The sequence below is a fragment of the Sinohyriopsis cumingii genome, chromosome 8 (genome assembly GCF_028554795.1).
Source record: "Sinohyriopsis cumingii isolate HCF-2022 chromosome 8, ASM2855479v2, whole genome shotgun sequence".
In the NCBI taxonomy this organism is placed as follows: domain Eukaryota; kingdom Metazoa; phylum Mollusca; class Bivalvia; order Unionida; family Unionidae; genus Sinohyriopsis; species Sinohyriopsis cumingii.
In genome coordinates this window covers 118,808,468-118,826,251 of record NC_142968.1, presented here as the reverse complement: position 1 = coordinate 118,826,251, position 17,784 = coordinate 118,808,468, and the positions used below count along the sequence as shown (strand labels likewise).

The following is a 17,784-nucleotide window of genomic DNA, read 5'->3' as shown; positions in this document are numbered from 1 at the left end:
CATCGCTAAAGCGTACCCAGTGGTATGGTATAAGTTCAACCGAAGCTAAAAGTTGACGCTCCACTTTTCCCATAAATATATTAGCATATATATTGTTATGTATATTTGAACTGAATAATATTTGATTTAATTTACTTGTTTGTTTGTTAGTTATAGTTTTCAATTCCATTACATGATATTATAATGTAACTTTATTCAATGGATTTCGAGATTGTCCAAAAATACAGTTTTACCTGACTATTTTCGTAACCACGCAAAAATAGAAACTTTGTGTATAATGCTGACCAAGTTCCTGACTTTAGAATCAGTAAGAGTTGAAGTAAACAACACTTTTTATTCTTTCTCACAGTACAATTCATGAAGTAACTGTCTGTCTGTGATTTGGATTTTTAACGTAGCTTAAACATTTTGTTTAGTCATATTTCTATGATGTCGGCAGTGTGGCAGATTAAAATGATGTCTAGCACTGGGTCTTAAGCCGCACACATGTAGCATGATGTCCCAACCAGTCATATTATCCGCACAGCAGTTCTAACACTAACTTCTAAATGCTGAGCGCTTGCGAGGTAACGTTTAGTAACATTTTTGCAAGTCTTTGAAATGACCCGGCCGGGGTTCGTACCCGCGACCTCCCGCATACGAGGCGGTCGATGTAACCAGTAGGCCACCGGAGCGGTCTCATCAAGTTAAATCGATGCCATATTTGGAGTAGATGACAAATAATATGTAAGAATTATTTTCCTGTGGACTGACCCACATCCGCACATCTGTTTTGCGCCGTGGCTAGATTTATTATTGCTGTATTGAGAAAGAAGTGTCATTCTCGCCATAACACTTGAGAAGACAAAGTGTTTTAAGTTGTGATCAGTTTCGGGAGATAATTATTTTGTTTTCTTCTCTTCTTGGGAAATAAAGTAGTTGCTAAATTTAGCACGCCTGTTGTCTTCAGTCTTATCTTCTTACTGTTTTAAAGAGCACTACACGTATGTACGTATGTATGTATGATAGATAGATAGATAGATAGATAGATAGATAGATAGATAGATAGGCAGATAGATAGAGAGAGAGAGAAATATTGGTATAAATATGTACGTGGAGATACATAAACGTTAATAATGTTTACTCTATATGATATATTTAATAAACCTTTTGAGTTGTACGTTACGGATTTCAAATGGCTAGGTTGATAGCCGTAAAGGAGTTTTCGCTGTATTTGACGATCTTTTTATATTTTTGTTCCTTCAAGATAACCAATGGCAATTTCGGTACCGGTTTGTTGTAAGTATTATTGTCTAGGGAATTTTATATGCAAATGTAATCATTATATGATTAGCGACACAAAGAAACAAAGAAATATCCATCCATCCATCCATCCATCCATCATCCATCCATCCATCCATCCATAAGAAAGAAAGTATCGATATTTAATAAAGAAAGATGCACAAGATGTTTTCGGTTGCAGCTCGCAGAGTCACTTCTTCTCATCTATATACTTACTAAAATTTGTAAATGTGAAAATAATTATTTTTATTTTCTTCCACTCCAATGCATTTGTAAAACAGTATTTTCATTTAAGTACCTTTTAGAATAATTTTGTAAAGACAAATAACGGAGACTCTACTGTTAAAGGAATAGAACGCCCCAGTGGTATCTGGCTCTGTATATCAGTTGAAACTATATCGGATGTATTCAGATATATAACAGCATTATCTAGATGATGCTGGGTTTGTACTGTGCTATATTATTTAATCACGTCTTCACCTCAGATTTGCATGTCATTTCATGTTTGTTTATTTTTGTTTAAACAATATCAACGATAAAGCAGAATTATAGGGTATGTATATGTAACAAGATAACCGGGTAGGACTTCTGATTTACAACAGAACACTTTGGATGGTGATGCAAATGCAATGTTTAATGATAAATGACTTGAAAAAGAACATAATTATGATTAATGCCTGGGTATATAATATCAAAATATTGAATCAATAAACATAATCCAAAATACCAATAGATGACCTTACACAGTACAACCACAAGAGGTGAATTATTCACAGTGGTTTCACAACAAAAGAATGATGGATTGTACTCAAATATAACAAAATATATTCTCTCAAATAGTGAAAATGATGAAAACAAAGGTACAGATGTATAAAATATTGTTTAAAGTCCCAACATTTCACTGGCTATTACAAACCCAATGATCAGACCACTGCTAAAACATTACATGGATGGAGTTACTCTCCGTCACCAGCACACTTAGCTACCAGTCACACTGGTCAATCAAGCCGTCAGTATTCCATGTTAGTCAATCAAGCAATCAGAGCCCACCAATCACGGTCAGCAACGCCCGATCACCTGCTACACGACCAGCAACAATTTGCTCAGCTCTACGGCTGCTATGGTTCAGCTTCACAGCTGATACGGTCCATTCCTATGGTTAGCTCTAAAGCTTATATCGCGTTGACTCCGATCTCTCCGATAACTCTGATCACTCTTTTCCATCTGGTCAATCCGACCACTCGATCACTCTGGACAGCTAAAAATACATCTAACACCGTGTACTATGTATGACACGGGCATATACGATATAACGTAATGACGTGATATAAGGTAAGCTACATAGATCACATTATCGGCACAATCATTACAAAACAATCCACAAGTTCATAAGTGAACCCAACAATGCCAGACAAGAATCATACTGTACTAAACGTTTCTTAAAAATGCAACTTTATGTAGTGCTAATATACATTTCTTGCTACGCCACAAACAGGAATAGAAAATGCTTGCATCTAAGTCAAAACTACATAGGAAATAAACAAAAATAAACGTGGTAGTACAATAGTCACACTATAAATTAATAACTCACATACATCTACAGTTAAAGATGGGCAGGTCCTCTAAGTAGACCGCTCACTGACAAGACAATCTGTAATGTAAAGAATGTGTCGTACGGTAAAACATTTATACAGAGACGATGCGCAGTACATGTATGTGTCCTGGAAGTATTCGGTTATCCCCGTCGAAAGTATTTCGCACGTGCGAAATAGATGAACCGTACTCACTATTTCGAAATCTTTATAGAATATTCTTAAATCATCGTCAGGTATCATTATACACAAAAATCAAACCCGAGTACATGTATTTAATAAATAAAAGGATTTATTCAATTATGTGACAGTTTATATATTTCAACTTTAAAATCAATCCTGTCCTTATTAAACTTTTGTTTCAATTATTGAAATGTCTTTGTAAACATTTAATCAATTTTGACTCATTTGTAAGTTCATCCTTAGCACAGCATCAATATTAAAAACATCTCGGTCAACAGTATATTTGTTCGGTAATAGATTGTTCAACAACACCGATTATCTTGTTGTGCATTCAGGAAGTGGAAATGGGTTTTATGGTTGTATCTTATTACTGAGATGTGTTATTGATACCTTGCAGGTAATAGATGGCAACAGGGTTTCATTAACATTAATCTTGTTTTAATTGTCCTTGCTTTTTTGTTTCTTTTTTTTTCTAGCTTTTTCTTTTTCTGCGGGGTTGATTCGGCTAATTAGTTTAACTGCTGCAACTTGAGAACAGCGTTTGCGTTATTTTTAGACAGTTTTGATGTGACATTTTTATTGTAAATTTACACCCGTTGTATGATCAAAATAAATTCGCATATAGTGTGTTAACTAAAGAAACAGAATTGATTTGCTTTTCGAAACAGTAGTTCTGGACGAAAATATGAAACGCTGACGTATGCTCTGATTACTTTCACAATTGGTTCGGAAGAGTTGAACGATATATTCATTTTGAATTTAGAAAGGACGGTATCTTAAAATTGATGAATATAGTACCGATTAGTGCTATGATTATTGTAAAACTTAAATGAAGCTTGAAAAATACTTACGTATTCATTTTTCACTATATGTAACCAAATCATCGCCAGACACAATTAAAATGTCGACAATGTGATATCGGGAAGAGAGATTATGCTTATATATATATCTCTGTTACAAGAAGAAAATAGCGTATTTGTCAGCTTTTCTACCATTTATCTATAGACATACATACATAACATTAAATTGCAAGAGAATGTGTTGCTCTCACTGCATCACTCAATACCTTCCAATCTATATATCAATATACATACATACATACATACATACATACATACATACATACATACATACATACATACATACATACATTCATTCATACATACATACATACATACATAAGGGGCCTCGAGTGGCCGAGTGGTCTAAACCGCTCTCCGTTACGGATCACTGCCATCTCACCTCTGTGTGCGTGGGTTCGAGTCTCGGATTCAGCCAATGTGGGTAAGTGAGAAAGCTTGCAAGTAGCTTCTTAGGGGTCGGTGGTTCTTTCCGGGGATTTCACGGGTTCTTCCTCCACCATTAATACTGGCCGCCATGTATAGCCTATCGTGTGCTGAAAAATGGCGTTAAACCCTACAAAAACATACATACATACATACATACATACATACATACATACATACATACATACATGCATGCATGCATACATACATACATACATACATACATGCATACATATATGCATTCATACATGCATACATACATACATACATACATACATACATACATACATACATACATACATACATATATGCATTCATACATGCATACATACATACATACATACATACATACATACATACATACATGCATCCATGCATACCTGCATGGATGCATGTATGTATGTATGTACAGCTGATTGTGTGTGTGTTTTTTGTATTTGTTTATGCATTTGTTTATGTTTATTTCTTTGAGAATTCTATATGGTTTTCAGTATTTATATATCTCATTTTGTAAATGCATTAGTTGACGATGTATATATCATGCTTGCGTTCTCGTCTATGATATGTCTCATAATCCTATGATATGTATAATATGTATCTTAGCAACCTGATATACTCTTTGTTGAAGAGATAACTAAGTCATTTAGACAGTCATATATAAATGCATGCACGCACGCATACGCGGAAACAATTATATATATGCATAAATACATGCGTCATATGAAGAAAAAAAAATACATAGAGAATTACACCGTTATAAGTTTTTCATTTCATTTTCGTTACTATCTCGAACTTAATGTCAAGCACATAACACTATAGACGTATTAACTTTTCGAAATATTATCATCATCAAGCAACTGTTAAAAGATCAGTGCCTTGCTCTGCCAAATGATTGCAGATTTACATAATTGCAGGTATTGAGATATTTCGTTTTGTCAATACGGTAGCTGACACAGTATTGCTATTGTAATTTTGTCAATTTTCTGTTCTATTTTATGGTCTTGTATTATCATGAATTCGTTTAATCTGATTTAATCTCTTTTTAGAGGAAATAACGTCAGTCAGTCATATGATTTTCTCAGTGAAAGGTTGTGTGAGTGATTGAATGCATGCATATATATGGGTAATATATGTAACGACTAATGTATACATCTTTATTCTGTACGAGTATTATTCTTTTTTAGGTATTTTTCTTTCAAGTGTCTTTGCATCAGTTGTGTCTCAAAGTAAGTATCATGTAAGACAATGCTTTAATATACTGGATTATCTAGTTACTTTCTCCCAGAAAACGTTAGCTTTTAAGGCAACTTTCAGAATTTAAAGATACATATTAACGAAGCGCATGTTAAAATAATATTTGTTTCACCGGCATCTCGCATACACAATATTTGTATATATTGTCACACTCACATGCCTGATTTCTAAACTAAATCTAATACTATGTTTTCCCCAATACTCAATGATTATAAAGGCGCAGATAAAATCATTTTGATGCAGGTTACAAACATTTTGTAGTGATAAAGCCTATGCAAGCAGAGAAAAGCTACCGGCAGACAATACATTAACTAATTAATAAAGGCTAATGAAATCGGGAGCTATTACATGCATACATGGTATAGGGTGTCTGCATACCAAGGTGACATTGTGTTTTTTAAATCAATTTTTGCAACTTCCATGCTTTTGTATTAGCCCATGGTTTTCCAAATAGCTGGATTAAAGGATTGTAACATTATCATGACAACAATTGATTATGTATAATTAACAAGAAAAGAACAAAGCAGCCATTAGTATTTGACATCTACATAAAAATGCAAAATTCATACACAAACCCATTAGAGTTATACTGATAGTTTAGGACATTAAAGATACATATGCATACGATTATTGATTTCTCAAAAAATATGATATTAGCTATGGAAAGATGAGGATATTGATCTGAAAACCAACAATGCTGACTTTTTGAATTAGTTAACTGAAAAAGAGAGAAAAAAGATGAAGATTAATGAGAGAGACAGGAAAGAGAGATAGTACATTTGATGTCGGTTGCAAATTAAGTTTCTGCATGAATATCTTACCAATTGTTATTCTCCAATATCTCAACCATTTCAAATACATTATTTATCAATAATTGTCTGAAAACACCTTTAAGTTATAAGTGTACACAATATCAAACGAAATTAGTAAAATCAGGCTACTTAACATGGAAGCATGGAAAGTCCACTCATAAATGCAACATATTATACTCAAAGTACAAATGTGAAATAAAATTTGATCTGATCAGTTTTTGTTCTCTGCTCAAAGTATTACAATTTTGAAAAATAAAATTCTGGAAACCTTTTACACCTGTTTCGTATATTCATAATTGGAAAGCTTGGAAAAATGTAGAATTCATACAGCCTTATAAAAATACGAAAAGAACATAACATAAATTGTACTCTATCAAATTCATTTTATGCAATAAATGTTTGAATGTTTAATAACAACATAGAACCTTTTCCAATTTCACTTGCTTACGAATTGAATCGACAATATTTCTTTCTCTTTCCAATGCACTAATAATGTTCAGTACCTCTATATATTGATATAATTTTCAAATGTTTTAACTGTGGTCGATTTATATGTAACATAGGTTTATTTGTATATAACAAATTTCGTCGTTAGCAAACATTGCCAATTTCTAGCATAATCCTTAAGACAGCTAAACAAACCGATGTCATCTTTTAGTTTATTCTACAGTGATGCGTCATGAAAGTAATAAATAGCTGCATCAAAAATCTTTCCAAAACCAAATTTTCAATGTTCATGATTATTAATATTGTTTAAAGGAAATTATTTTTTTACGCCTTATACTGAAACTGTAAAGGTTAGAGGTTTATAAAAATGTGAAGATCAAACAATTATGACACGTTATAGTTAAAATGATACAAGACATATTCCACACTATCAAACAATACCTAACTTTCAAAGAGGTTCACAAGGACGCACTTCAAGAGTAAACTTACATCTATCATTAATTATAATTTTACAATTTTGACGGCATCACCTAAGTCGTAAATACGCTAACACCCAAATGCTTATGTATTTCTTAGAACATATGATTTCTCCCTTTGCTCCGTTTCCATTCAAGTGAAGGTATGATATCAAACGATCAACCAGTTTTCTATAATATTATCATGATATTTTAATAACAGATTACCATGCAGATTAGACTAGTGCAATGTTTGACCATTACATTCATTACATTTATCCATATATATATATATATATATATATATATATATATATATATATATATATATATATATATATAATTATCAGCAGGTACGCCACACCTGTTGGAATGTCGAAATTGTAGGAGCGCCTTAAGGATTGAAGACTGCAGAGAGACTCAAGTCTGTCCACATGGTTACGTATGTAGCTTATATATTACTAGTTCTAAAATAGACAGGGGGTTATCCGATTTAATTAGAATGAACATAGCTAGCGGTTTTCTAATATTTGTAACATACATTAACCTATGGCAGTGATGTGATTTTTTTGCGACGTATCCATTGGTTCATCTACGAATAACCGGAAACTGTGCCCAATAGATACAAAGGCATAATATTGCTGCTAAATGTATCGTGCATTTGTTTATATCATTTTTAGGTCAAAATATCGCAAGAGATATACAATATCATCAGGCTGTGTGGGTGGCTACCAACTGAGTTTTCAATACTGCTTTTATCGAATACGAATGCCATCAGCGTGATTTATAATACACGCACTTTTCCTTCAATCGTCGCTGTATCGCATAATTTCATAATTTGGGCGATAGAGGATTCATTTATTTTGTACGTTTGTTGTGTAGATGAACGAGGACAGTAACCTGCAGTCCCTCCTCCAGTTAGTAAGTGTCTTTTGAACGAAAAAAAAAGAGAAATTCCAAAAGAAGGCAGACAGGTACAGAGTACAGTTCAAAAAAAATTCAAAAGAGAATTACCATTACCTCGCATTCATCGCAAGATTAGTCGTCATAGCAGTTACATACATTACAAGGTGAAACATATTTTTCTCCCAGTTTTAGGGATGTCATATTCTACTAGTCTTTTACATTAACATGCTTGCTTGGAATTTTGGAGACGTATACATAAAACAACAGAGAAACATATGAAGAAAATACTGCAAAGACAAACACAAAGCACATTTGAAAACCACATTATAACATTTTACAGGAATGCTACATGGATTCCATGCTCACACCACAGATGCAGGTTGTTTTTAATGGCGGTTGCAGACCGACAAGGGTGAGAAATTGTCATTGGCTGTACTAACTCTGGGCAATTAATGGGTGAAGTAACCAACGATTTTTTAAATAAAGATAAGCTTGTATATTGCGTGGGGCAACCGTATAGGTTGCATGCTGACCTGGTTAAACTCAGTGATACATATGACACTTACAGATTTAAAATAAATAGTAATACCAACAGGTTTTAACGAAACTTTGGAAAGTAACCCAGTCTTGGAAATAAATAAAAAAGGGAACATGTGATTAAAGACAAATTAAGAACTACACTGAAAGGTTACTTTAATACTGAAAAATAACCGACATTAAAAGAATTATTATGTTCACTAGATGGGGGGGGGGGAAACAATCTTTTGTGCCTTTCATATAGAAACCACGTGAACACTGATATTCATTTTTTGAAAGATTTACAAAACATTGAAAACTTTATATCATTTTTAATTAATTTTTTTCGGTAATAAAAAGAAGTAATGTCAAATCCATACTGAACATACGGGCTTTATGGACCGTTTTTAATTATTCTATCATTCTACCGCATACCAAGACTATCTTGGTTTCCTAATATCAAGGTTATGAGTTTTAAACAGCCAGATTTACATGTTTTAAAAGTTGTGCAATGCAGTGACGGACCACACTGGCAAGAGGGCGTTAACAGATCACGTGATTTGTTCAGCTTGCTGCAATACAACGAAATCCGCAACGACTATGGAATGTAACGCTAATCTCTGTGGAATCAAATCAGGTATGAGTAAGCGTTTATTTGCATCATTCGTTGTAAATTTGTCATCGATTATTTTCTTCATGATATTGCTGTCAAATTGCAAAAGAGCATTTAAAAGAAAGGTTGAACTTGTACATCATCTCCTAATACATTATTTTAAAAAAAAAACGTTTTCCAAGCATAAAATTGAGTATCATGTTATGACAACCAATGAAATGTGTCAACAAAATCAAAGTCATTATATAAAGTAGGCTCCCAAACCAATAACAGACAGGCCCCTGATTTGTTCTTATGACATTTCTAGTTTGCTTTTAACTTCTAACAGGTCCAAATAATGATGGAGTTTAAGAAAAATAGTGATACAGATTATTGAACTCTTGTCTCTGGGACAGGTACGTTTAATTTATAGACAATATTGAACTTTTCGAAATATGAAATATTTTGGTTCTTTTTTACTTCAACATAATTATGTGACATCCTAAGCAACACTTTCACCTTAATAAAGAAATGTCGAATGAGTCCCACCATACGTAACCTCAGTGGAAAAAAAGGAACGGCGGTTTATTCCATCATTTTTTGTAGGATGCCAATTCAAACAGATATTCGGAATATTGGTCATTATAAATGGTTGATAAATCATGATAGAGGAAAATTTCAGAAGGTTGAAAACATCGAGATGTGCAAGGATCTGTCACGAATTTGACTGAATGAGGGGCTTATTTCAATGACTGTTAGTCAATAATAAAGGTTTAGATACCATACGAATACTCTTATCTGTATCGCTACATAAATGGTATCCTCACTATAATGTGTTTGTGCATTCATCGTATTTGTCAAATCTGTAATAAAGAGATTTAGTTTATTCATGCTATTTTACACAGTCTACTAGGCCGACAGGCTAATTAAATCTACCTTCAAATGGTTAGATCGACCAATTTTCATAGACGAAAAGGCAATGACGACTGATGTGTTAGCTCCCAAATAAATTTTATTTCATTCAGTAGGACAGTGTCTGGAGACGGATCTAAAATTTGGAATTATGAAAACTATATTTACACTTAAATATATGTCGCAGTGCTTTAACTCACTCAACTTTGGTATGTAACCGTTCCTGCGTCTGATTACAGGGAATGATCTCAACCAGTGTTATTATTGCGGGGAAGAGGATGGCGCAATGCAAGCAGGTGTCAGTGATCCTAGGAAGTGCCGAAAAATCAAATTCTGTGCAGCTGATGAGGTATCTTGATATATGGTAATATAAACAGATGCATACAAACAAATAAAAAGTAAATAGACGCTTGATAGTCAACCTGCTAGAGTGGTGTGATTCCTTCATGCAAACACCACTCGCTCAAGTGTTTAAAACATGTATTAGCTTAAAGCAAGGACAAAACAAGCTGCATACATAAACCTTGTTTTCGTCCGAGTTAATAACATCAATGGAATCCAACGCGACCAAAACGAGAAAACAACTATTTTACCTCACGCACGCAAACAAATCCCATGTCAAGATCAATAACTTACGCTGTGGTTTCCTTTGAGTTTCCAACATCAAAGGAATCGAACGTTTCGCAAGTGCGAAGATGTCAATGGAATTGAAAGACAGTGGAGTTACTCCTTTGTTTGTGTTTGCTACATGTGCAGACCAACTTCATAAGCCTTACATGACATTAAATAGCGCAAAGGAGACTTAAAATCAAACATCCATAACTGGTATGACAAATAGGTCATGAAATCCATCCCAAAAACGGAAAATATTATTTACAACAATCTAGACAAGGTAAAAGGAAACATTGCAACTCATTAATAATGCAATTCACGGTTTTGAGAAAGGTTAACTTGTTTACTTCGGCAATATGGGTATTATTTATCCTGAGAAAAAAAAACATTCATGTGTACCATGAGATGTTATTGACATTATGTTGATTCAGAGGTTCTGCCCTAAAATTGGTAAAGTGTAAGCCTTAATTATCTGCTTTAATTGATGTATCTACATAGTATTCCATTGTTAATTGTGCTTATTAAATGTGCTTCAAACAATAATACTAGTACATTAAAGACTTGTTCTTTTCTACAAAAATGCATGTATGAAATAACTTTTGCTTTCAAAATAATTCACATCTTTGGATCGGTTTCGATATATTTGCTTTCATATACTAGTATTTTTATTATTATTTATGGTGTTCTTTCATTTATTCTTTCTTTCTTTCCGTGCTAGCAATACTATTGTTTGAATGTTATTGTTTCTAGCTTCTCCTATCCTTACTTCTCTCACATCAATATAAGGAAGTGAGTGCTGGATACCTTGTAGATACGTGTGCATTGGAGCAGTATAAAAGGCTTTTTATTTTTTCAAAGAGGTAAAATAAAAGAAAATAATTGTACAAGCTAATATTATATTAAGAGATTAAAGTATTGATGTATATTTACCAAACACTTGTATCACTGTTAATATATAATACCGGAACACAGTAAGAAAGCAGGCGTTTTGTTATAACATCATCAGATGTAATAATGTTTCGTTGGGTCTGTAAAATCTTCGAGAATTGCAAGAACGAAAAACCATAAAATGTTTCCACAGGAAACTTTATGATACGAAAGTATTGCATTGTTGCAATCCACTAATAAGTGAATATAATCCACACTACCTCAGCATTCTTCTTTCTTGTTAGGATAGAATATTTTTTTGAATTATTGATTTTTGCCTATGCAGCATAAAATGCCCTATGACATACATATTGCTTACAATAAAGCAACTATATGTACATTACTTTGTAAATAAACGAACAATTAAAATTGCAATCCAACATTTATTACATAATCCATTAAATAGAAAGCTGGCTATTGTTCCTGATAATTAATTTTGATGACGTAAAAATCATCGAGATACAAAAATACTTCATATCAATTGATCATATGAAACAGTTTGCACTCCAAGCATGACAAAGGAATAAAACCACCTTGTTCAACTGATTGTAATTTTTCCACATAACCTGATTGTTTTGTTTACTAACATTCCGCCTCGACTTATCTGACATACTTTATGTAAGTGGTCGTAATTTGTTTTTCAATATACTTGTTTTAATTGGCCCTGCTGTCATATGTTACATTCTAAAAGTATCCAATTCAAAATAAAATGAGGGTTTGCATTTAGGGATTTCGGATACAACTCGTGGCTGCAAATTTGTTTTATTTTGAATTGTACTATATCCAATTATTGTATTGTGTTCACTTAAATCGAATACGTTGTACCAGTCAGTTTGCATGAACTATAAATATTTCGTCTTTGTGCGTTTACCATATTTATAGTATATATTAATACCATGCACATTTAAATATATTCCACATACTTCGGGTTTAACAAAATCTGAGACTCAGCATATTGTCCTTTGATGTATTGCAGGCTTGTTGGACGACAAACAAAAATACCGCTGGAGTCCTTACGCATGAGTTTGGTTGCAAGACACTGCTTGTGAGTAAATATGATCCGGTTATGTACGTAGAGACTTTGGTGTAAACAAACTTTTGAATAAATATATCAAGACATAGCGTCTATAGACTGAATATTAATTTTGGTTTAATTTTGGCATCAAAAGACATAAAGTTCCCTGAATATATGTGATGCATGTTGCAAATACATATTGCTGACGATATTATAAGCAACTTTATAACAATATTGAAAAAATGTATTTTAAAGTATGTAATAATTTCCTTTAAAAAAGGTATGTTTCAAACTTGATAATCTGAAACAAGAAATATATTTAATATTTTTTTTAAATATTCATGGCATTCACACTGACATTAATTGCTCTTATTAAAAATAGCTTAATGGATCCTGTACTATATTAAATCGAGATTGGCTTAAAGGAATTCTTTGATGTAGGATTAAAGTGTCTCTTTAAAGCTTATCGCTGTACAAATGTAGCAGTTTTTAACTTTTTCAAAGAGTTTTATCGATTAAAACCTTTAAATAACTCACACAGTTCATAATATGGTGTGCTTTATATTGTGACAGTCTCATGCATATTAATATTCGATAGTAAATGTATTTGGATATCGCGGTATAGGTATATGCATTTTTCAATAAAAATGGTAGAGTAAATGTTATATATATATATTTCAAATTGGCCTAAATTCTACCGAGCTACTATTATTTTATGTTGGTGTTGAATAGCCATTAAATTGACTTAGGGCGGAAATATCATGACATACGGTATCTTCGTGTATACGATTAAAACTTTTTTACTGAAAATTTGATTCATGCAGAACAGGAGTAGTCTCAGAAGTGCGACATACAAAAACACATAAATCTAAGGAAAATGCAATCGTCGCTAGCTATGTTACCGATTTCATATCCCTACCCACACTTTAGAGAATCTAACCGATATATTAGTCATTTTCCTAGCGACATCTATGCATTGCACTTCGCCCGAAAAAAATGGAGGTAATTGACTGAAAGAGATCATTTTAAAGTTAAACATCGAAATTTTGACTTCGTTCAAGCCAGAATCCATTACAGGTCTATTTGGGTGAAGGTATTTGCGTAAACGCGGACCGGGAGGGGGAAAATTGATTATTCACCGGTCCATTCAGATTGTGTTCTCCCCTTGTCTCGGTCATGCATGAACAGTGTTCAAGTTTGAACAACATAATTTTGATTGAAGGAGTTGGTAAAGAAGCACTGAACTATACGTTGGATATGCCAAATTGTAGATATGACTTTCACATTGGAGCCTTGGCAAGCGAAGATGGAGGATATGCTGAAAAGTCCTTATGTTTGTAAACACAAACATACTGTGAATTCAACTATTTGTATGATTGACGTTATTATTCCGATTAAGAAATAGGTGTATGTCATTCACTGTGTTTATCCGTGTCATGATGGTATTTATTCAACAATAATTTCATCTATATTTATTTGGATACTTATATATTATGGGTAAATTAAACACAACTCACCACAAAGTGAAATGTCAGTCAATAAGTGTTTGCTGACAGGTATATTGCATACATTTTCGAGCAAGTTCAGACAATCTCTATTTGTATCAAATTTGTGTGTTGCTGCATAAACACAGTTTTCGATGCAATAACAGCTTTGTTTCAGTTGTATTTTCTTTTTCTATAAGTAAGATTTTATAGTTCCGAACTAAAATTTCGCAAGTTGTCTGCCATTGCATATGACCCAATATCCCCTTTGCTCGCAAAAGCATAACTCACTTGTTTAAAGTATATAATCATTTTATTCCAGCTGTGAAATTAGTACATGTGCTTGTTCCGTAAGAGTTCTTCATCCTCTAGTCAAAGCTTCAACTTTCTCGCTTTCATCTTGTAAAGGCAGCAATCTTTATTTTCCCATATGATAACCTTTCGATAGAGCTGCTTAACTGATAACCACCCAGTGCCAAGCAACAAAGGATAGTTATTTGAACCCCTTGTGACACGTATTTAGTTGAAGCCTTGAACACATTTCACAGAATGCATGATCAAAATGTTAGCGACAGAGCCAGAGCACAGTCGCTACAAAAGCACCACAATGACAGCAAACGAAAACACGGAGTCCGACGACCAGACTACGACGATTTAACTATCACTGAACGAGGATGGAGAATTAGAGAACTTCAGTGAGAGAGGACGAATTATGAACCATTGTGACATATGACATTAGTTACATTTATAGGATACAATAAATCAAAACTTGGAGCTGAGTTTTACTTTAATTGTTTGTAAGACACATGTAATCGAATTTATGGGATAGTGTGAATCTCATCATTCTGAGCAACGTTTATACCGGCATATGGCCTATAAATTGAATGCATGGATTCATCATGGAAGTGGCTTTAAAGTGTGAAGCATTGTGGATTTTAATGTAATTCATTACAACAAATTGTAAGTCGTCACTTTATTTGCGACACGTTCCACTTCTCATGTTGACTAGAATTTCCATTGTTTATGTCGTTTTTCTTTATTATCTATCTATCTATCTTTGTAGCCTATAAGAGGAGGGGTAAAGGTCGACTTCAAATTAACTTAAATGCGATTACATATGATATTCAACAATCTCATTGAATTTTTGGATTACGCCACTCTTTTTATCTCTGGCATATACATTTTAAACACTTCAATTGTAAAGATTGAAAAAAATATTTTGGGTTAGTGGTTCAATCTGTAGGCAGTCATAAGAGTTCCGTGCATGTCATGACTGATTAATTGCGGAAAAGAGTCAGTTATATATTGTCCTAGCTGGTGCAAAATATATTGGAAAATAATGGATAATATCTGTTATGGAACCCGTTTAATTTGCAAATATCGTTGCATATTGCAAACATGTTAAAAAAACTTAAAGCTATTTGAAAATATAATACACAAGTCTCAACAAAATTATATTCAAGTTGAATGCAAATGGTCTTGAAATTCTGAATTGAAATATTTGAGTTATATCACCAGCCAAGGGTTAGGAAGCATGCCATGTTACACCTCCAAAATGTAAAGAAAATGTTCGGGAAGGAGAATTAAGTCCTCAATTTCAGATGATGTTATAGGGTGACGTATCTTCGTCATAATCTGAAGCATTTTTCTTTTATTGCAATCGAAATTCAAAGTCTTTATATTGCAACTGATACTCAAAGTCTTTATATTGTAATTGATATTCAAAGTATTTATATTGCAACTGATATTCAAAGTCTTTATATTGCATTCAAAGTCTTTATATTGTAATTGATATTCAAAGTATTTATACTGCAATTGATATTCAAAGTCTCTGTATTGTAATTGATATTCAAAGTCTTTATATTGTAATTGATATTCAAAGTCTTTATATTGCAATTGATATTCAAAGTCTTTATATTGCAATTGATATTCAAAGTCTTTATATTGCAATTGATATTCAAAGTCTTTATATTGCAATTGATATTCAAAGTCTTTATATTGTAATTGATATTCAAAGTCTTTATATTGCAATTGATATTCAAAGTCTTTATATTGCAACATGTTCTTAATATTAAGCATACATTGTGGAGGAATATCTTATAACGTAGGTTAAACTAATTGCATAAAAAAAGAATATTTTGAAGATCAAAAACTAATTTGGAATCAAGCTTAACAAATGAACTAGATAGTGGCATATATTCTCAAATCTGAATATATCATCTGTGAGGTAAACAATCTCTGCAATTTCCGTGCCAACAGAGTATCAACTGGTGAAAGAAACAAATTTTTTACGAGTATGTGCTCTTAAAATAAGAAATAGAAAAGGGTAAAGTCAACAAGCTTTGTAAATGTTCACAAATAATTATTCCCCTATACTACAAAGTAAAAAATCTGCTGAACTAATGTAAGTTTCAAAATGTTATAATGACAATATCAAACGCAGACATTCCTTCATCATTGTATAATAATTTATCTGGAGCTTATTTAATTTCTTACAAAAATAGCACACTGGATGATCAACATCATTTTGAAACCTCCTGACATTTTTCAGTTCAATGAAACTTGGTTTCCTTAAACAATAAATTAGTATGTGGTTCAGAAATTATGGAAAAGGTGGAACAAAATTTCCAACAGTATCTAGCCATACCCGAAATTCGCATCAGTTGCATATCACTGATAGGTACAGCGAATACATACATACCCTCGCCTTTAGCATCATAGGTTTAACTAGTCCATGTCCCACGAAATGTCCTGTAAGTGTTAGACAAGAACGGAAAAACTCACTTTTGGTCATATTGATTGTCAAAATTGCATCACTGAGTTTATTTAAGAACTTCCGAATTGTCGATCCATATTCTTTCCAGGTGTCGTTGTAGATGATGACATCATCGATGTAAGCATCAGAATTATCTAGCCCAGACCTAATCATATTCATTAAACGTTCGCAAGTAGTTGGCGAACTCTTCATGGAAAACGACATCACTATATTTTAATAACGTCCACCTGGAGTCATGAATGCCGAAATTTCCTTTGAAGTTTCCGTCAGTGGAATTTGCCTAAATCCTTTCAGAGGGTCAGATTTGGTGACGTATTTTGTATTTTCAATTTTATCAATGCCTTCATCGATTATTGGTAATGCAAATCAATCTGTTTTAGTAACAGTCTTCACCTTTCCATAATCAGTTCACATGCGGAAAGTTTTATCTGGTTTCAGAACAAGTACACTTGTTGAACTCCAGTCACTTTTACTCGGGTCTATGAAATCATTCTCTAGCATATACTGAATATCCTTGTTCAAGTATTCCTGTTTGAGAGGGTACATCCCATATGGGTCTTGTTTCACAGGATTGTAATTTGCAATTTCAACGGCATGTAAATTTGTGTTTGTTCTTGTAGGAACATATGGAAGGGCTCATATTCAAGTAGCACTAGTTTAAGTTCGTTCCTTTATTATTGTTGCAAATGTGAAACGTTCTTTTCCAGATCATTCCTAATTTCTGAATTCCGAAG

General features: G+C 33.1%; 2 protein-coding genes across 2 annotated transcripts in view; both read left to right on the top strand.

Annotated features, from left to right (window-relative positions):
* The window catches only part of LOC149794495 (uncharacterized), a 406,758-nt gene that overhangs the window by 301,801 nt on the left and 87,173 nt on the right, over positions 1-17,784 (top strand). The window lies entirely within an intron of this gene.
* LOC149794496 (uncharacterized) overlaps positions 1-17,784 on the top strand; it is a 31,820-nt gene that overhangs the window by 10,804 nt on the left and 3,232 nt on the right. Inside the window, exons 2-8 of the mRNA XM_089966580.1 lie at positions 1,247-1,278; positions 5,527-5,568; positions 7,661-7,752; positions 8,557-8,628; positions 9,237-9,369; positions 10,476-10,585; positions 12,752-12,820. Coding sequence (XP_089822706.1) covers positions 1,254-1,278; positions 5,527-5,568; positions 7,661-7,752; positions 8,557-8,628; positions 9,237-9,369; positions 10,476-10,585; positions 12,752-12,820 — 543 coding nt within the window. The 5' untranslated portion in view covers positions 1,247-1,253. The remainder of the gene's footprint in view (positions 1-1,246; positions 1,279-5,526; positions 5,569-7,660; positions 7,753-8,556; positions 8,629-9,236; positions 9,370-10,475; positions 10,586-12,751; positions 12,821-17,784) is intronic.